Genomic DNA, 13929 nt, shown 5'->3' on the forward strand with positions numbered 1-13929 from the left:
GTTGGACTACCAGCAGAAGGGCAAGCGCCCCGTCATCAATACTACGACACGACAGACGTACTTTTTGCTCGTGATTGGCCTGGTTGTTCCGGAGAAGCTCAAGCCGGGCGATGAGAGTGAAGAAGGACTCGTACGTCGTATTTCATCCTGGACACTTCCGGCCGAGTATGACGCGCTCGTCAAGGCGATGGAGGTGGACGAACGGCCCACCGAGCACTACTCGGACATTGGCGGGTTGGACAAGCAAATCCAGGAACTAATTGAGGCCGTCGTGCTGCTGATGACGCACAAGGACATGTTCAAGATCCTGGGAATTCATCCGCCGAAGGGAGTGCTGCACGCTTTCGGCTGGTGCCTGTAAGGCGCAAAAAAAGTCGACCTTCCTCAAGCTGGCCGGCCCGCAGCTGGTGCAGATGTTTATCGGAGACAGTTTCAAGCTCGTCCGGGACGCGTTTGCACTAGCCAAGGAAAAGTCGCCGGCGATTACTTCCTGCACGCAATTACGCTGCAGACGCATCTATCTGTTTCATATGCATGTTTTAAATTTATTTTACCTAATTTGGTCACCTGGAGTTAAATGAGAGACGAACATTGAAGTTTCTTGGATTTTCTTTTTATTTGTGGTTTCAACTGTATTTTTTTGTATTGTCAAATATAATGAAAAAAAAAAAACAATAATCATGGCGTACGGTTGTTATTTGCCGAATTTGTCATTTGTCTGACCATGTGCAGAAGCACCTTAAAGGTGCGCGCGGAAACCTTCTGCATTCTTGGCCTTCACCTTCGCTTGAACTCCATCCTCCGCTCCGTTCAAACATTTAGACTTGTAACCTTCGTAACCTCGTGGTCACTTCCAATCCACGGCAGCGACCGTGCCGTGACCTTCCGCTTTTCCCCACGCTGCTCCCCGTTATCCGCCGTCGAACTGTCTGACTCAAAACCCTCACCCCCTTCTCCATTCTCGCTGCCAATGCTTAACGAATCCGACGAATCCGTCACGACCTCCAGCTTCACCGGCACGACTGTCGGCGAAAATTCAGCCAACTTTTCAACACCGCCCACACAATCCCCGCAAATCTTCGTCACCATGTCCCAGCTGTTGATCTCAACCCCTAAACAATCCCGCACCGTTTGCACCTCATCCGCCACGCTCCCGCCGCCGCCCGGAAAAAATCGACCAACGTCACACGCCATCCGCCTTCAAGCAGAACCGGCACACGTCCTCGTCTTCCTTGTCCTCCGGGGTTCTCGACGTAACTGTTGCAGTGCAGGTCTCGCGTCTGGAAGGCGTGCTGCGCGTCTACGCGTTCGGCACAGCCGGCGCAAATCCGCACCATCGGATCGACTTCCGGTGAAATCTGCAAAGGCGGAACGATTAGAAATGAAGCAAAAGATCGGAGGATTACTCACCCCAAGTCCGAGGCAGTCGATGGTCTTGTCGGCAATTTCTGGGTCGGAGCGCAGATATGCACTGGGCTTCTTGCACAGATTGCGGGGAAGGTTGCTGCGAGGATCGGTTCCGCAAGTGAAAAAAAATATCTCATGCTCGAAAAATATTGGAGCGGTGACAGTTTCTAAACGAAGGAAACAAACAAGTGACAGTTCTTAACTGTCATTATCCACACTGAACAAAATGTTGTGCCGAATATCGTGCAGGTGAATAATATTTACCTATATTCACGATATTTACGGAATATTTACGGAAGTAAATCCAATGCGTATCGAGAAATTAAAAAGAGAGATGTGAGCCGGTAACATGGAGTGAAACTTTTGCAAGTGTCATGGAAAACTTCACAGTTGCTTGACAGAAAGTTTAACTCCATGTTGCACTTTTAATTTCTCGATACGGATCAACCTTGTGCCCAACCCCGTGTTCACATATCAAAACTTTACGTAGTCTACGCCATTCCGGTTATGTCTGTGACATAACTACTTTGACTTTTTTGTTATCGTAAAGGTAATTTGTGAGATTTTTTGATTTTTTATGTGTTTTTCAACTTCTTCATTTTTGTTTATAGGCCATCCAAAATCCAAAAAGCAGAGTTTTCCGGCGTCCTATTGAAAATTAAATGTTTTTGTCCCCGAGACGGTTTTTTCGGAACCGTAAAACAAAAGAAAGTGTGGTTCTCGAAAGAAAATTGATAAAGTTCGCACGAACTGCAAAATAATCTTGTCACTTACCAGTTAATTCATTCCCCCTTTTCAGAACTTGTAAACTTTTCTTGCAAAAATTTAAAAAATAAAAATAAAACTGTTCAGTTTAGTTTTATTGAGCTGCCGTCCAACAGAAAAACAACAACAATAATCAGACGAAACTCAAACGCAATTCTTCTGAGGCGATCTTAAGAGGTTTTCGGGACATGTACTTTCAATAAAAGATATCTTTAACGTCAGTTTTAAGAACAGGTATTTGATAATTTTATTTTAGTTTAGTTTTTTTAATCCGGTGATTTTTTTTTTGCGCAATTCCTGTCGAATCATTTGAAATGATTCTTCTAGCTGGATTATGTCCGATCATTTGTCTGATAACATTCACAAGAGGACTCACCGGCAATTCAATCTTGACAGCTCCAAATCAATAATTTCGGGCATTTTTGCCTTCCTCACCTTACTGAGGAAAGGCTATAAAATCACTCGAAAACTGAACTTCTCAATTAGACCTCCTAGACCCACCTTCATGTATACCTATCGACTCAGAATCGAATTCTGAGCAAATGTCTGTGTGTGTGTGTGTGTGTGTGTGTGTGTGTGTGTGTGTGTGTGTGTGTGTGTGTGTGTGTGTGTGTGTGTGTGTGTGTGTGTGTGTGTGTGGGGATGTGGGTCTGTGCACCAAAAAATATGCACTCGATTATCTCAGCACTGGCTTAACTGATTTGGACCGTTTTGGTCTCATTCGATTCGTCTTGGGGTCCCATAAGTCCCTATTGAAAATTATGAAGTTTAGTAAAGTACTTCAAAGTTATGCTAAAAACGATTTTGACTAAAGTCCGGAAGATTGTAAAAAGGGTGGTTTTTGTAAGAAACCCCAGCATGTTATAAATTTTTAGAAAGGTATTTAAAAGACCTTTCCAACGCGACCAATACATTGAAGGTCTGACAACCCTATCAAAAGTTATTAGCAATTAAGTGTTATTTATGCACTTTTTGGAAGCCGGATCTCAGATATCACGATGAAAACGTTGTCCGGATCTATCATGCAACCCGTCGTTGAACAGGTAATCAAAAGACCTTTCCAACGCGTCCAAAACATTGAAGATCTGACAACCCTATCAAAAGTTATAAGCACTTAAGACTCTGTGAACCCGCCTGTAGTCAGAGGCTCTCTATGGCAACTGTTAAACTTAAATAAACATTCAGTAGAATGATTTGTACAGAGCTAAGTTAGCTCGGTGGTAACATGCAAGAACAGTATTCAAAGGAAGTGAGCTCGAATCTAAATTTTTGGAAATATTTTTTTTTTTGTGATTGGGTACCAACCTTTTTGACGACGACTGAAATTACGAAAACGAAACTATTGGCACTACGCCCCCCGGGGCATGGCCTTCCTCTAACGTGGGATTTCTACTCCAGCGCCTCTGACGAGACAGGAGAAACCGGGACCGACGTTTTACTTCACCATCCGATAGAAGCTCAGTGGATAAGGCGGGAATCGATCCCGCGTCTCATAGCATCATCGGGATCGGCAGCCGAAGCCGCTACCCCTGCGCCACGAGACCCACTGAAATTACATTTTATTCAAATCAAGGGACACTCCAGCTGGGAGGATAGGGAGACTAAATGAAACTGTTAAAAAACAAAAAGCACCCCAACTAAAATGGAAACGAAAATTTATTGCCACCGTAATTTAAAAAAAATCAATGCTTTTCTAGTTCAGGAAAAAAGAGATTCGAGCTCACTACCGCTGATTACTAAACCTCATTGTTACCACTAAACTGTCTCAAGTTTTCGTAGAAGGGAAGAGTAAGCCACTCGGAATGAGTAAAACAGGAGTTGTTGTTTGTCTCGATGCTCAGCACGTAAAGAAGGGCCGCAGCCGGAGGTGCGAGCTCTTTTATTCATCCTTCATAGTATTCATTTCACTAATACCGTTACAAGTAAAGAGTCAAATGACATTTTAATGATAGGGCGATACCTATCAGTTCTTCCCCCTTTAGAGAAAATACATAGTTTTAAGATAATAAAATTCATTCAAGAAATTACAAACGTAATGTAGTTATTTACACAGAAAATAATCCAAATTATCTAAATGATGAGAAAGAACTAAGTGTTCAGAAATCGTAAAATTATTATCTATAAATAAATTCACTATTTGAAACAGGCTTCCTGATTCTCTTCGAGCGCCGAAGGCAGACCACCGGCAATTCTGCCGCGGATGCGTCTCGCTTCCGGCTTTTGGATCGTGTCGTTGCAGCTTCCGGGAAACCCCGGAACAAGCCACTTCCGCCGTATCCGGCCCCCAACATATCTTCGTCTAAATTCAGCATCTCAACGTCCAAATCCACCACTGCCGCGTCCGGCGCAGACTTCTCGAACGGCGTCATCAGGTTCGGCCGTTCGTCTTGTTGCTGGTAATGTGGTTTATGCTGATCGCGATGCGCTAGCCACACCGCGCTTCCAGTCGACACCGATCTTCTTCGAATCCACAACACGACGATTCGTGCTACTAGGCGCCATCGCGTTTTCTTGTCCTCGCTCCACTGGGAACCGTGTTGAACGAGTATCTGTTTAAAATACAAATAAAATTGTTTTATGACATTTATAATGAAAACTGTAATAGCAAATCTAAAACTCAGGACAGAAATCCAGCATATCAGCCTGTGAACAAAGCCAATAGACCTTGATACAACAAGTAATTCATCACTATTGTGGATTTTCGATTGGGAATTAATGCAAACACTGCATGGAGTCAAGCTATTCTGATCTATTTTATGAAAATATATGCTAGGTATGTCCCAAGTTAAAGAGACTACCTCATTCACCACCCTTTCAAAAAGTTTCCATTGAAACCATTGAGTTTCCACATCTACTATCCGATCATCTGTCAAACACTTCTCTTGAAAAGTTTTGGTTTTAGGTATGCTATAGTTTAACTTGTTTATAATTTGCTTTTCATTCAATGTACCATTGCACACACAACTATTTGAAATTAAACTAAATTTCCATGACAGACCATCATCGTCTTGAATAAAATAAATGCACAGATTTGAACAAATGACCAACAAACTAAAATTATGGAATTCTCCATTCGTCACTTTCGTTAGCCCGCGATTAAGATTTCTTAGCAAACAAATTGAGAAAATTAATCTCAAAAATATAAATGACACAATGACTATTGCCAAACTGTCCAGCACAAAATTACATTCAAGCGAACAAACCAACAGTTTTGGTTTGATGCTTTTAATAAGATTCCTGTTCAACATTTGTTGTTTCTCAATAGTGTACCAAATATGACTTTTCAAAAACAGATTTAATGATTTGGCATAGATGACTTGTAAACATTTCAATTTCCCGCTTTGAAAAAATAGCGGTTTGCCAACTTTGTTATTTAACAACCAGCAATCGTCCACAAATTTTTGATCATGCCGACCACAAAAATTGTCAACAAAGCGATTGTCTAACTTTTTAGCACATCCTTTACTCAAAATCAAAATAAATTGCAAATTTGCAATGCTCGTCAAAATTTCAGTCATCAATTTGTACAGAAACAACGAATTTTGTATAGCTTTAAACCCATTTTGGCAAACAATTACAGCAATCATAATCAAAAATATTATCATCAATTCAATGTTTTGCATATCATACTCGTTTTCAAATTAGATTTACATAGCTTTAAACTCAAACTACTACCTTTTCGCCCTGACATCTCAGAAACTTCGTCAAATAATACTTTTTCAAAACAAACACTTTCCGAACTTTCTTGAAACATTCCCCAAATTGGGGTTAAAATCAAATTCTGAACATCATCAATACAACACTCAATTCCACAACCATCATTGCCAATCAGCAGCTTTTTGTCCGAACTCTCACAGTTATCAAGATTTGCTTGATTTGAGTTATCATTAGTGGTAAATAAACATTCCAAATCAAAATTGTCACTGTCTTCCCAATTTGAGGTATAATATAAATTTGCTGCTATTGCATTGCTTGAAATATTCCTTTTGTTATCAAAATTATGTTCCATCGAACCCACGTTATTTACCAACATCATATCTTGTTTCATATCCAAAACATCGTCATACAAAAATAAGTTATTCAAACCACACACAACATTTTCTTCCCAATTTGGGGCACCTTCAAAACTCACGCTGACATCTGCCAAAAGTTCATTAAAACCTACATTCTTACATTCACCACCTTCCATGTTCTCATCCTGTAAAAATCCAAAACCACAAAACAAATTTTCATCCCAATTTGGGGCACCATCACAATTTTCATCAATATTATAACAAGTCTTATCAAACAAATCGTTCAAATCCAAAATCGAATCATCCTCCCAATTCGGGTAAACAAACTTTTCAAATCAACGTCAACATAACTATCATCATCAATTGGTATAGAAAATGTGCTGTCATTCAACAAGCAACTATCATCAACTTCCAAATCAACCATTTGGTCCTCTATTTGTGTTTCATCCAATTTGACATAAGTTGTGTTCAAAACAGTAAAAATTTTCATGCATTGGTCGTTATTATCTTGAAAGTTTTCTATTTGGTTGAACATTTCCGCATTAGCGTACTCAATTTCACCACCTTCATTGCAGGAATAATCATCTGCAGTACTCTCACCCATGAAATTCACAAATTGTCTGTTAAAGTAATCAAGTTTGAAGCAATTTTGCTTAGAATGACCCATTTTCCCACAAAAATCACACGAAATTCTAGTCTGAGGATATCTCCTATCATAGCTTTTGTCAAAATACCTTTGTTGTTCTGTTTGGTTATTGAACCTTCGGTTAGTGTAAACTTGAGAATCAGAATTGTAGTTTTTATAAGGCTGAAATCTGGAATTGTTTCGCCTTTCTGGAAAATTTTGCCCTTGCAACCCATCATTTTGTCTGTAATTTCCGTACCGTGAAGACCCTTGCCTTTGTGTTGTTGTCTTTTGAATGTAATGAATTTGTTCTGGTGTAAAGTAACTGTACTGTCCCAATTGAGATTCTCCAGGTTGATTGTTTAATGCTTTAACGTTTTGTTTTGCTATGTTCCATGTTGTGATGAACTTGTCCATCTTGTCCAAAGTCAAACTTTCCTCCTTCAGCAAATTCTCTTTGAGATTCCCGTCAAGAAGACCCGCCAGGACCCTGTCCATAATGGCCACGTTCTTAAACGCCCCAAAACCACAGAATTCCGCCTGCATCTTGAACGCCTGCACGAAATCCTCATTGGATTCATCAGGTTGCTGGTTTCGCTGACTAAAACGAAAGCGTTGGACTAAGTCCGGCTCCGTTTTGTCCAATTTTTGTTTCAATTTTAACACAATATCAGCATAAGTGGCCTTATCCAGCTCATCTTTGCTGTAGTGCAATTTTAATTGAGAAAAAAGAAACGAACCGCAAATCGTCATGAAATGCGACTTTTGCCGATCAACAGCAACCTGATTGGCATGAAAAGTATAAGCCAATCTTTCGGACCAATCCGTGAATGACGTACCCTTTCTGTACGATTCAATAGAGGTAGCAATTCCATTAGAACCCATATCTAATTTACAAAGTTTTACAAATTAAATTACCAATATTTTTTTTTTTAAATGGCAAAAAATAGAAAAAAAAATAAAGAAATAAAAAATAACGAAAAAAGCTCTATTACACACTGTACAGGGATCAAAATTTTTGTAATACTCACCGACCACGTGCCCGGCCCTTGCCAGCTTTTGCTAGTACTCCACAAGTGGAATGGACACCTAACCTCAAAATCCAAACGAGGCTCGAAATTTCCCGAACCGGTCCTCCGTAGCTCCGCAAGATCACAACCAAACCTAAATTCACCAAAAGAAAAATAATCTTTCTTAAAAGCAGTCCCAATAATGGTACAACTACCTTAGATTTCACTTTCACTTTTTCCCAACTGCTGGTCGAACAAACAAAAGGCTAAGAAAATGTGCTTTAGCACAAGCCAGGAACAAGAAGAAGATAGCTTCCCTTTCACAAAATTACAAAAAGCACTTTTACTTTTTTTTTTCTTACCACCACGTCGAGCAGCAATTGCCGGCCCTGGTCAAAAACGCCCTGCCGCAACACAGCAGAATCCAGCCGGAATTCTCCCACCGGTCGAAATTTCCAGCACCCGGAACTTCCCGGAAGATTTGCGCTCTCGGTCCCGTCGGCTACGTCACAGCACCTGCCGTCAAACCACCGACCAGCGAGATCTGCACACACACACCCGGCGTCACCGCAGGTTAAACAAAATGGCTGCTGCCAACGCCGCACGAGGCTTTTTCAAGCAACAAATTCACCGCGTTTTGCTTGGATTCTCCTCCTTCTCACGACCGACTCACGCACAAATTTTTTTTTTATCAGTGTTTGGAAGCCTCACCGGCCAATCGTTCTCCGCGAGGAAAAACGAACTTTTTGTAACCGAACAAAAATAATTATTGCACGCACCACGACCGCGTCCAGTTTCCTCGTCGCCAACTAAACTGTCTCAAGTTTTCGTAGAAGGGAAGAGTAAGCCACTCGGAATGAGTAAAACAGGAGTTGTTGTTTGTCTCGATGCTCAGCACGTAAAGAAGGGCCGCAGCCGGAGGTGCGAGCTCTTTTATTCATCCTTCATAGTATTCATTTCACTAATACCGTTACAAGTAAAGAGTCAAATGACATTTTAATGATAGGGCGATACCTATCAACCACTAAGCTAGCAGTACTGATATGCAAATGGATTATTAACAGTCAATGAAGTTTAGCTAGTCTACTGAGGTCTTATCAAAGGAAAATGTTGAAGTTCTGAACTGGGTTCTCCGTTCGTTTCAAAAAAGCCTACTGAACGAACGTTTCTTAGAGACGAGCGTTCGTTCTCAGAGCTGTTATTTTTCGTGTTGCTGTGTGAACTTGAACGAACGGAGAACCCGTTCAAAAGCATGACTGCTTAAGAGTTATTTATACACTTTTTGGAGGCTAGTTCTCAGATATTTAGATGAAAACGTATTCCAAATATATCATGCGACCTATCTTTGGATAGGTAATTTAAAGACCTTCCCACGAGCGTGTCTATTTTGGATAGCATTACCCTTTGAATGAGAGGAAGGCACCAACCACCTAAGGGTGGATTAAGTAACGTTTTAAATATAACGCCAGATTTTTGCTGGCCTGTGAATAAAATTAGTAAGTCGTGAAAAAAATCACAAAACAAAAATTCTCACAACTTATTTTAGCGATACAGCACTGATTGGCCTCCGAGCAGCAAAATTCACGGAAAAACTCGAAAAGGTCCTTTTTGTCCCGGAAATAATAATTCTTTTCTCAAAACCTCACCGCTTTCATCAACAACAGAACAAAATTGACAAAATTTTCGCTTCGCAACCCAGAGTTTGCTGCGATTTGTTTGGCGGGTTTTAAAAATCATGATGTCAAACGGCGGGGTTTAAAAGTAATTGTTTATATCTTTGACATTAGTTTACATAAAGAATACAGCTTGTCTAGGAAACAGTTTGGCCAATGTTTGACAGATCTAAACGCGCTGGACACCAAACGCCCTTTAAGCTAAGAACAAGATTGTCCGTTCGACGCAGTGGTGAACGCAAAACGCTGTGCCAGTTCGATTTTTCCATCAGCTGTCAGTCGAACAATCTAAATGGGTTGCTTTGTTCAATGTGTGCACTCAATGTCAGAAGTAGGAGGAGTCCTTTTTTTTTTTTTTTTTTTTCCTCTGTTAGATGGTTTCAAGAAAAGGGAACACTGTTTATCAACTGTCCAGGGTGGTGGGTGCCGGATGTTGTTGTCTTGCTCGCCAGGTGCAGCTCAAACTGGTCAAATGACTTGTCCTTGACACACACCGGAAATCTGATCTCGGAGAGTTTTTCCTTCACGTATAATGGCTGCAGTTCCTTGATCTTAGCAGATTACGAACACTTGACGCGGAACTTGGCCAGTTTGGGGTGGTATGCTGGTTACTGCTGACGGGGCATACCTCACAGCGGACCATTGCATCGAGGCGTCAGATGTAGTTGCCGACGGAAGCCATTTTGGATTGAAAGCTCCTATTCCGGCATCGGTTCCAGGACATTTTTCGCAACAGGATATGATTGCTGCAATTGCGACGCTGGCGAACTCCGGTGTTTTTATTATTTTTGGACGACCTGCAGGGAAAAAAGGTACAACGAGATTAGGAAGTCCTTCCAAATGCAACGAAACCCGCCTTTTGTAAGTGCGGTCCGCGGATTGCCGAGAAAGCTTACCTTATCACTTTTTGCACTTCAGCTGCCAGATTTACAAACTTCATTTTCAAAATAAACAAACCCCTAGCAACGACTTTTCAAACACAAGGTTGATCTATATAGGTGGGATTGGTGAAAAGCAACCGGAGTAACTCGGAGAAACATTGAGAAACTCTCGTTACTCTGGGCAAAATTGAGGAACTCTTTTGCTCACTGAAATGCCCTTGCTTTCTATCCTTTTTTAAAGTTCACCCGGCGTCACCCTTTCAAAAGGGTATGTAAAATTCAGTACATTTTCGATACCCTTTTAAAGGGTGACGACTGGTGAAATTGAAAAAAGGGTACTTTTTACTTTGAGTGTGGACTTGCGTTTAATACACTGATACTCCGATGATTTGATTTCAACTGTTGTCAAACGAATAGAGTTATACATAATAGAGTTACCTACTTGCGCATGTATTGCGTGTACGTGTACGAAAAAAAGTGAGGTTAAATTTTGTCGGGCCAGCAAAATCAAATGGTGCGCTAGTGTGTGTACACGAAACGTCATAAAGCTCTATTAAATTATTTTTTTAGTTTGACATCCTCGAATGGAAATCGTCTTGTTTGTTTGTGTAAAACAATGCTAAAATCTTCAATCTAAGTTATGCGTGTAAATCCGTCCAACTCCGACAAAGTGACAACCTCTACTCCGACAAGTGTCACGAACGGAGAGCAAGAAGAAAATCAACTGTCATCCCGGGTTCCCGGCCGCTCTCTTCGCTTCGCAGTCGTCTTTTCAGTGCGGTCTAGCGGCCATTCTTGTGTTAAAATTGTCGCCGCATTTCTAGTGTGTAATTGAAAGCAAAATCTCCACCAATCCAGCTGCATTTATCAAGTGAGTTGTCGCGATAAGATAAGAACTGGAAGGTGGACTTGTTTTCACATTTTCTTCCGGAGTGGAGAAAGTAAAAAGGAGTTTTTTTGTCATTCTCAAGGGGCGTTTTTCACTTTTCTTTCTCTTCCACCCCCTGCCTGTCCTGTCCAGGTATAAAACGACATTCCTTCTCCTCCCCCACGCCGCCGCACAGCCTACTGCGAGAGGATGCTGCTGCCACTGAAACCGGTTCGCCTACTGCTGACGGTAGGATGTTTGGCCACGGCTTTCTTCCTGGTGGCCGCACATGAGGAGGACACCACCAGCGTCCAGCTTACGAAGGACAACTTCCAGTCGGAAGTAGATGGTACCAACTACTTTGTCATGTTCTTTGCCCCCTGGTGAGTTGCTTAATTTGTTTTATTGTTATGTTGTTTTTGGGAATAAGGAGTAATTTTGTAGCTTTGCTATTTTTGTGCCGGGAGTTAGGAAAAAGGTTGCAAAGTTGAGTTATTTTTATCGCTCTTTGGGCGTCTGGCTCACGGTCGGTGTGTGCGTGTGCGTGCGATCTTGATGAGATTTCAGTGACCGGCGCGACAGGACAGGTGTCGACGTCAGAAATGTTAATTAAATCTGTTATTGAAACTTCAATCAAATGAGTATAAGATAAATGGCTTGAATTTATATATTTTTCATCTAAAACTTAAAACGTGTACAGTACAATTTGAAACAGATTAGTTTTACTGGCCACATCTTCATTCCACTGTTGTTTTTTACTGACCGATGGACGAAGACAGGAAGAGGCATTTTGCTTATCTTTAAATTGTCGTCCCCCGTCCCGTCATTTGGTGAGTTGTCGTTCTGCTTTTCCCATCAAAAATTACATACTGTTCGGTTGGCGCAACCAGATTGGAGAAGATAACCGGCGACAGCGATGATGGTTGGTTGTTGGCCCGCTTTTCTCGTTTTGCTCTTATCTGGTTGAAATTTAGTGTTTGAAAGCAATTGTTTTTTTTATTTTGTAATTGTATTTTATTTTTCCAAAATATATATCGAAGGTACAACCTTGTTTGTATACATTGACTTAAATGATAAGGACCTTATGTTTCATTAAAACTAAAAACTAACAACTAAATTAAAAACTAAAACGAAAGAAACTAAAGAAATAAAAATTTCGATAATACGACAAATTACTTTTTTATGTAGAATTCAGTAATAAAACTAATAAACTGACTAAGACGTGCAACTGTCATAAGTACTGAACCATTAAGGCATGTTTTAACTTTTCCCTTTTCCCTCCAGGTGTGGCCACTGCAAGAAGTTAGCCCCGATTTGGTCCAAGCTTGCTGAGGCCAAGAACGACGACAGCGCCGCCCAGGTCAAGATCGGTCGCGTGGACTGCACGACCGACGGCGATTTGTGCTCGGAGCAGGACGTCACCGGCTACCCGACGCTCAAGTTCTTCAAGAGCAATTCCGCGTCGGACGATTCGGTCAAGTACCGTGGCGGGCGGGATTTGGACTCGTTCAACGCTTTTATTCGCGAGCAGCTGGGCCTGGAGGATGACGACTCGGAGGAAACCGTGGCCGAGCCTCGAAGCCGGTTTCGCCGCTGGTTGAGCTGACCGACGACACTTTTGCCAAGCACATCTCCAGCGGAAAGCATTTCGTCAAATTCTTCGCCCCGTGGTGCGGCCACTGCACCAAGCTTGCGCCGACCTGGGAGGAACTGGCCAAGACCCTAGAGCACGACACTTCGATTAGCATTTCCAAGATCGACTGCACCCAGTATCGGCCGATCTGTACCGACTTCGAGGTTAAGGGCTACCCGACGCTGCTGTGGATCGAAGACGGCAAGAAGATCGAAAAGTACTCCGGTTCCCGTTCCACGAGGAACTGAAGGCGTACGTTTCCAAAATGGCCGGCGGAATTAGCGTTGACGAAGCGGCCGCCGATGCCGTCGACGCCGCGGACAAGGACAACACTTCGGTTGTGCTGCAGCTGTCCCAGCCCGACTTCCAGCACGCCATCGATAAAGGCGTCACGTTCGTCAAGTTCTACGCGCCCTGGTGTGGCCACTGTATGCGTCTGGCCCCAACCTGGGAGCAACTGGCGGAGAAGTTTGTCGGTTCCGACCAGGTCAAGATCGCCAAGGTGGACTGCACCCTGGAGGTGAACAAGGAACTTTGCGGCGAGCAGGAGGTGAACGGATTCCCGACCATCTTCCTGTATCGCGGCGGCGAGAAGCTCGGCGAATACAACGGAAACCGTTCGCTGGAGGATCTGCACGATTTCGTTACCCGGCACCTGGGCACCGATCACGACGAGCTGTAAGGAGGAAGCTGTATGTGTGTTTTAGTGATTTGTGGTGCGGTCTGTGAGTAGAAACGGAACGGAACAAAATTGTGTGTGAAAAAACCCATTCATATCTCTGTGTGTGTTGGACAAGACTAGTAGAAAATTAGTGTTTGAACCAATCGACGGAAAACAATTGTGAAGAAAAAAACATGGAAAAAATAAAGAAAAGACATGACGAAAGATGGGACGTCGAAATTACTTGTGCAACGTTTCATGGAAAATATGAGAATAAACCCTTCTTGTCTGCAGCAAAAGATCCGTCAATACATCGATGTTTTGAAAACTAATGATTAGAAAGCAACTGGACTTAATGTGGAATGCATTTTAAAACACTCCAAATTTTAAAAC

The 13929-nt window shown here is 42.1% G+C and overlaps 1 protein-coding gene across 1 annotated transcript; it reads left to right on the forward strand.

The window, feature by feature from the left end:
* The first annotated feature begins 11086 nt into the window (after positions 1-11086).
* On the forward strand, positions 11087-13729 carry LOC6044996 (thioredoxin domain-containing protein 5 homolog). Its single transcript, XM_038266901.1, is given in 5 exon segments — positions 11087-11245; positions 11396-11625; positions 12527-12813; positions 12816-13109; positions 13112-13729. Coding segments are annotated over 4 exon segments (1200 nt in total). The 5' UTR covers positions 11087-11245; positions 11396-11452; the 3' UTR covers positions 13558-13729.
* The last annotated feature ends 200 nt before the right edge of the window (positions 13730-13929 follow it).

The sequence above is a fragment of the Culex quinquefasciatus genome, chromosome 1 (assembly GCF_015732765.1).
Source record: "Culex quinquefasciatus strain JHB chromosome 1, VPISU_Cqui_1.0_pri_paternal, whole genome shotgun sequence".
Taxonomy (NCBI): domain Eukaryota; kingdom Metazoa; phylum Arthropoda; class Insecta; order Diptera; family Culicidae; genus Culex; species Culex quinquefasciatus.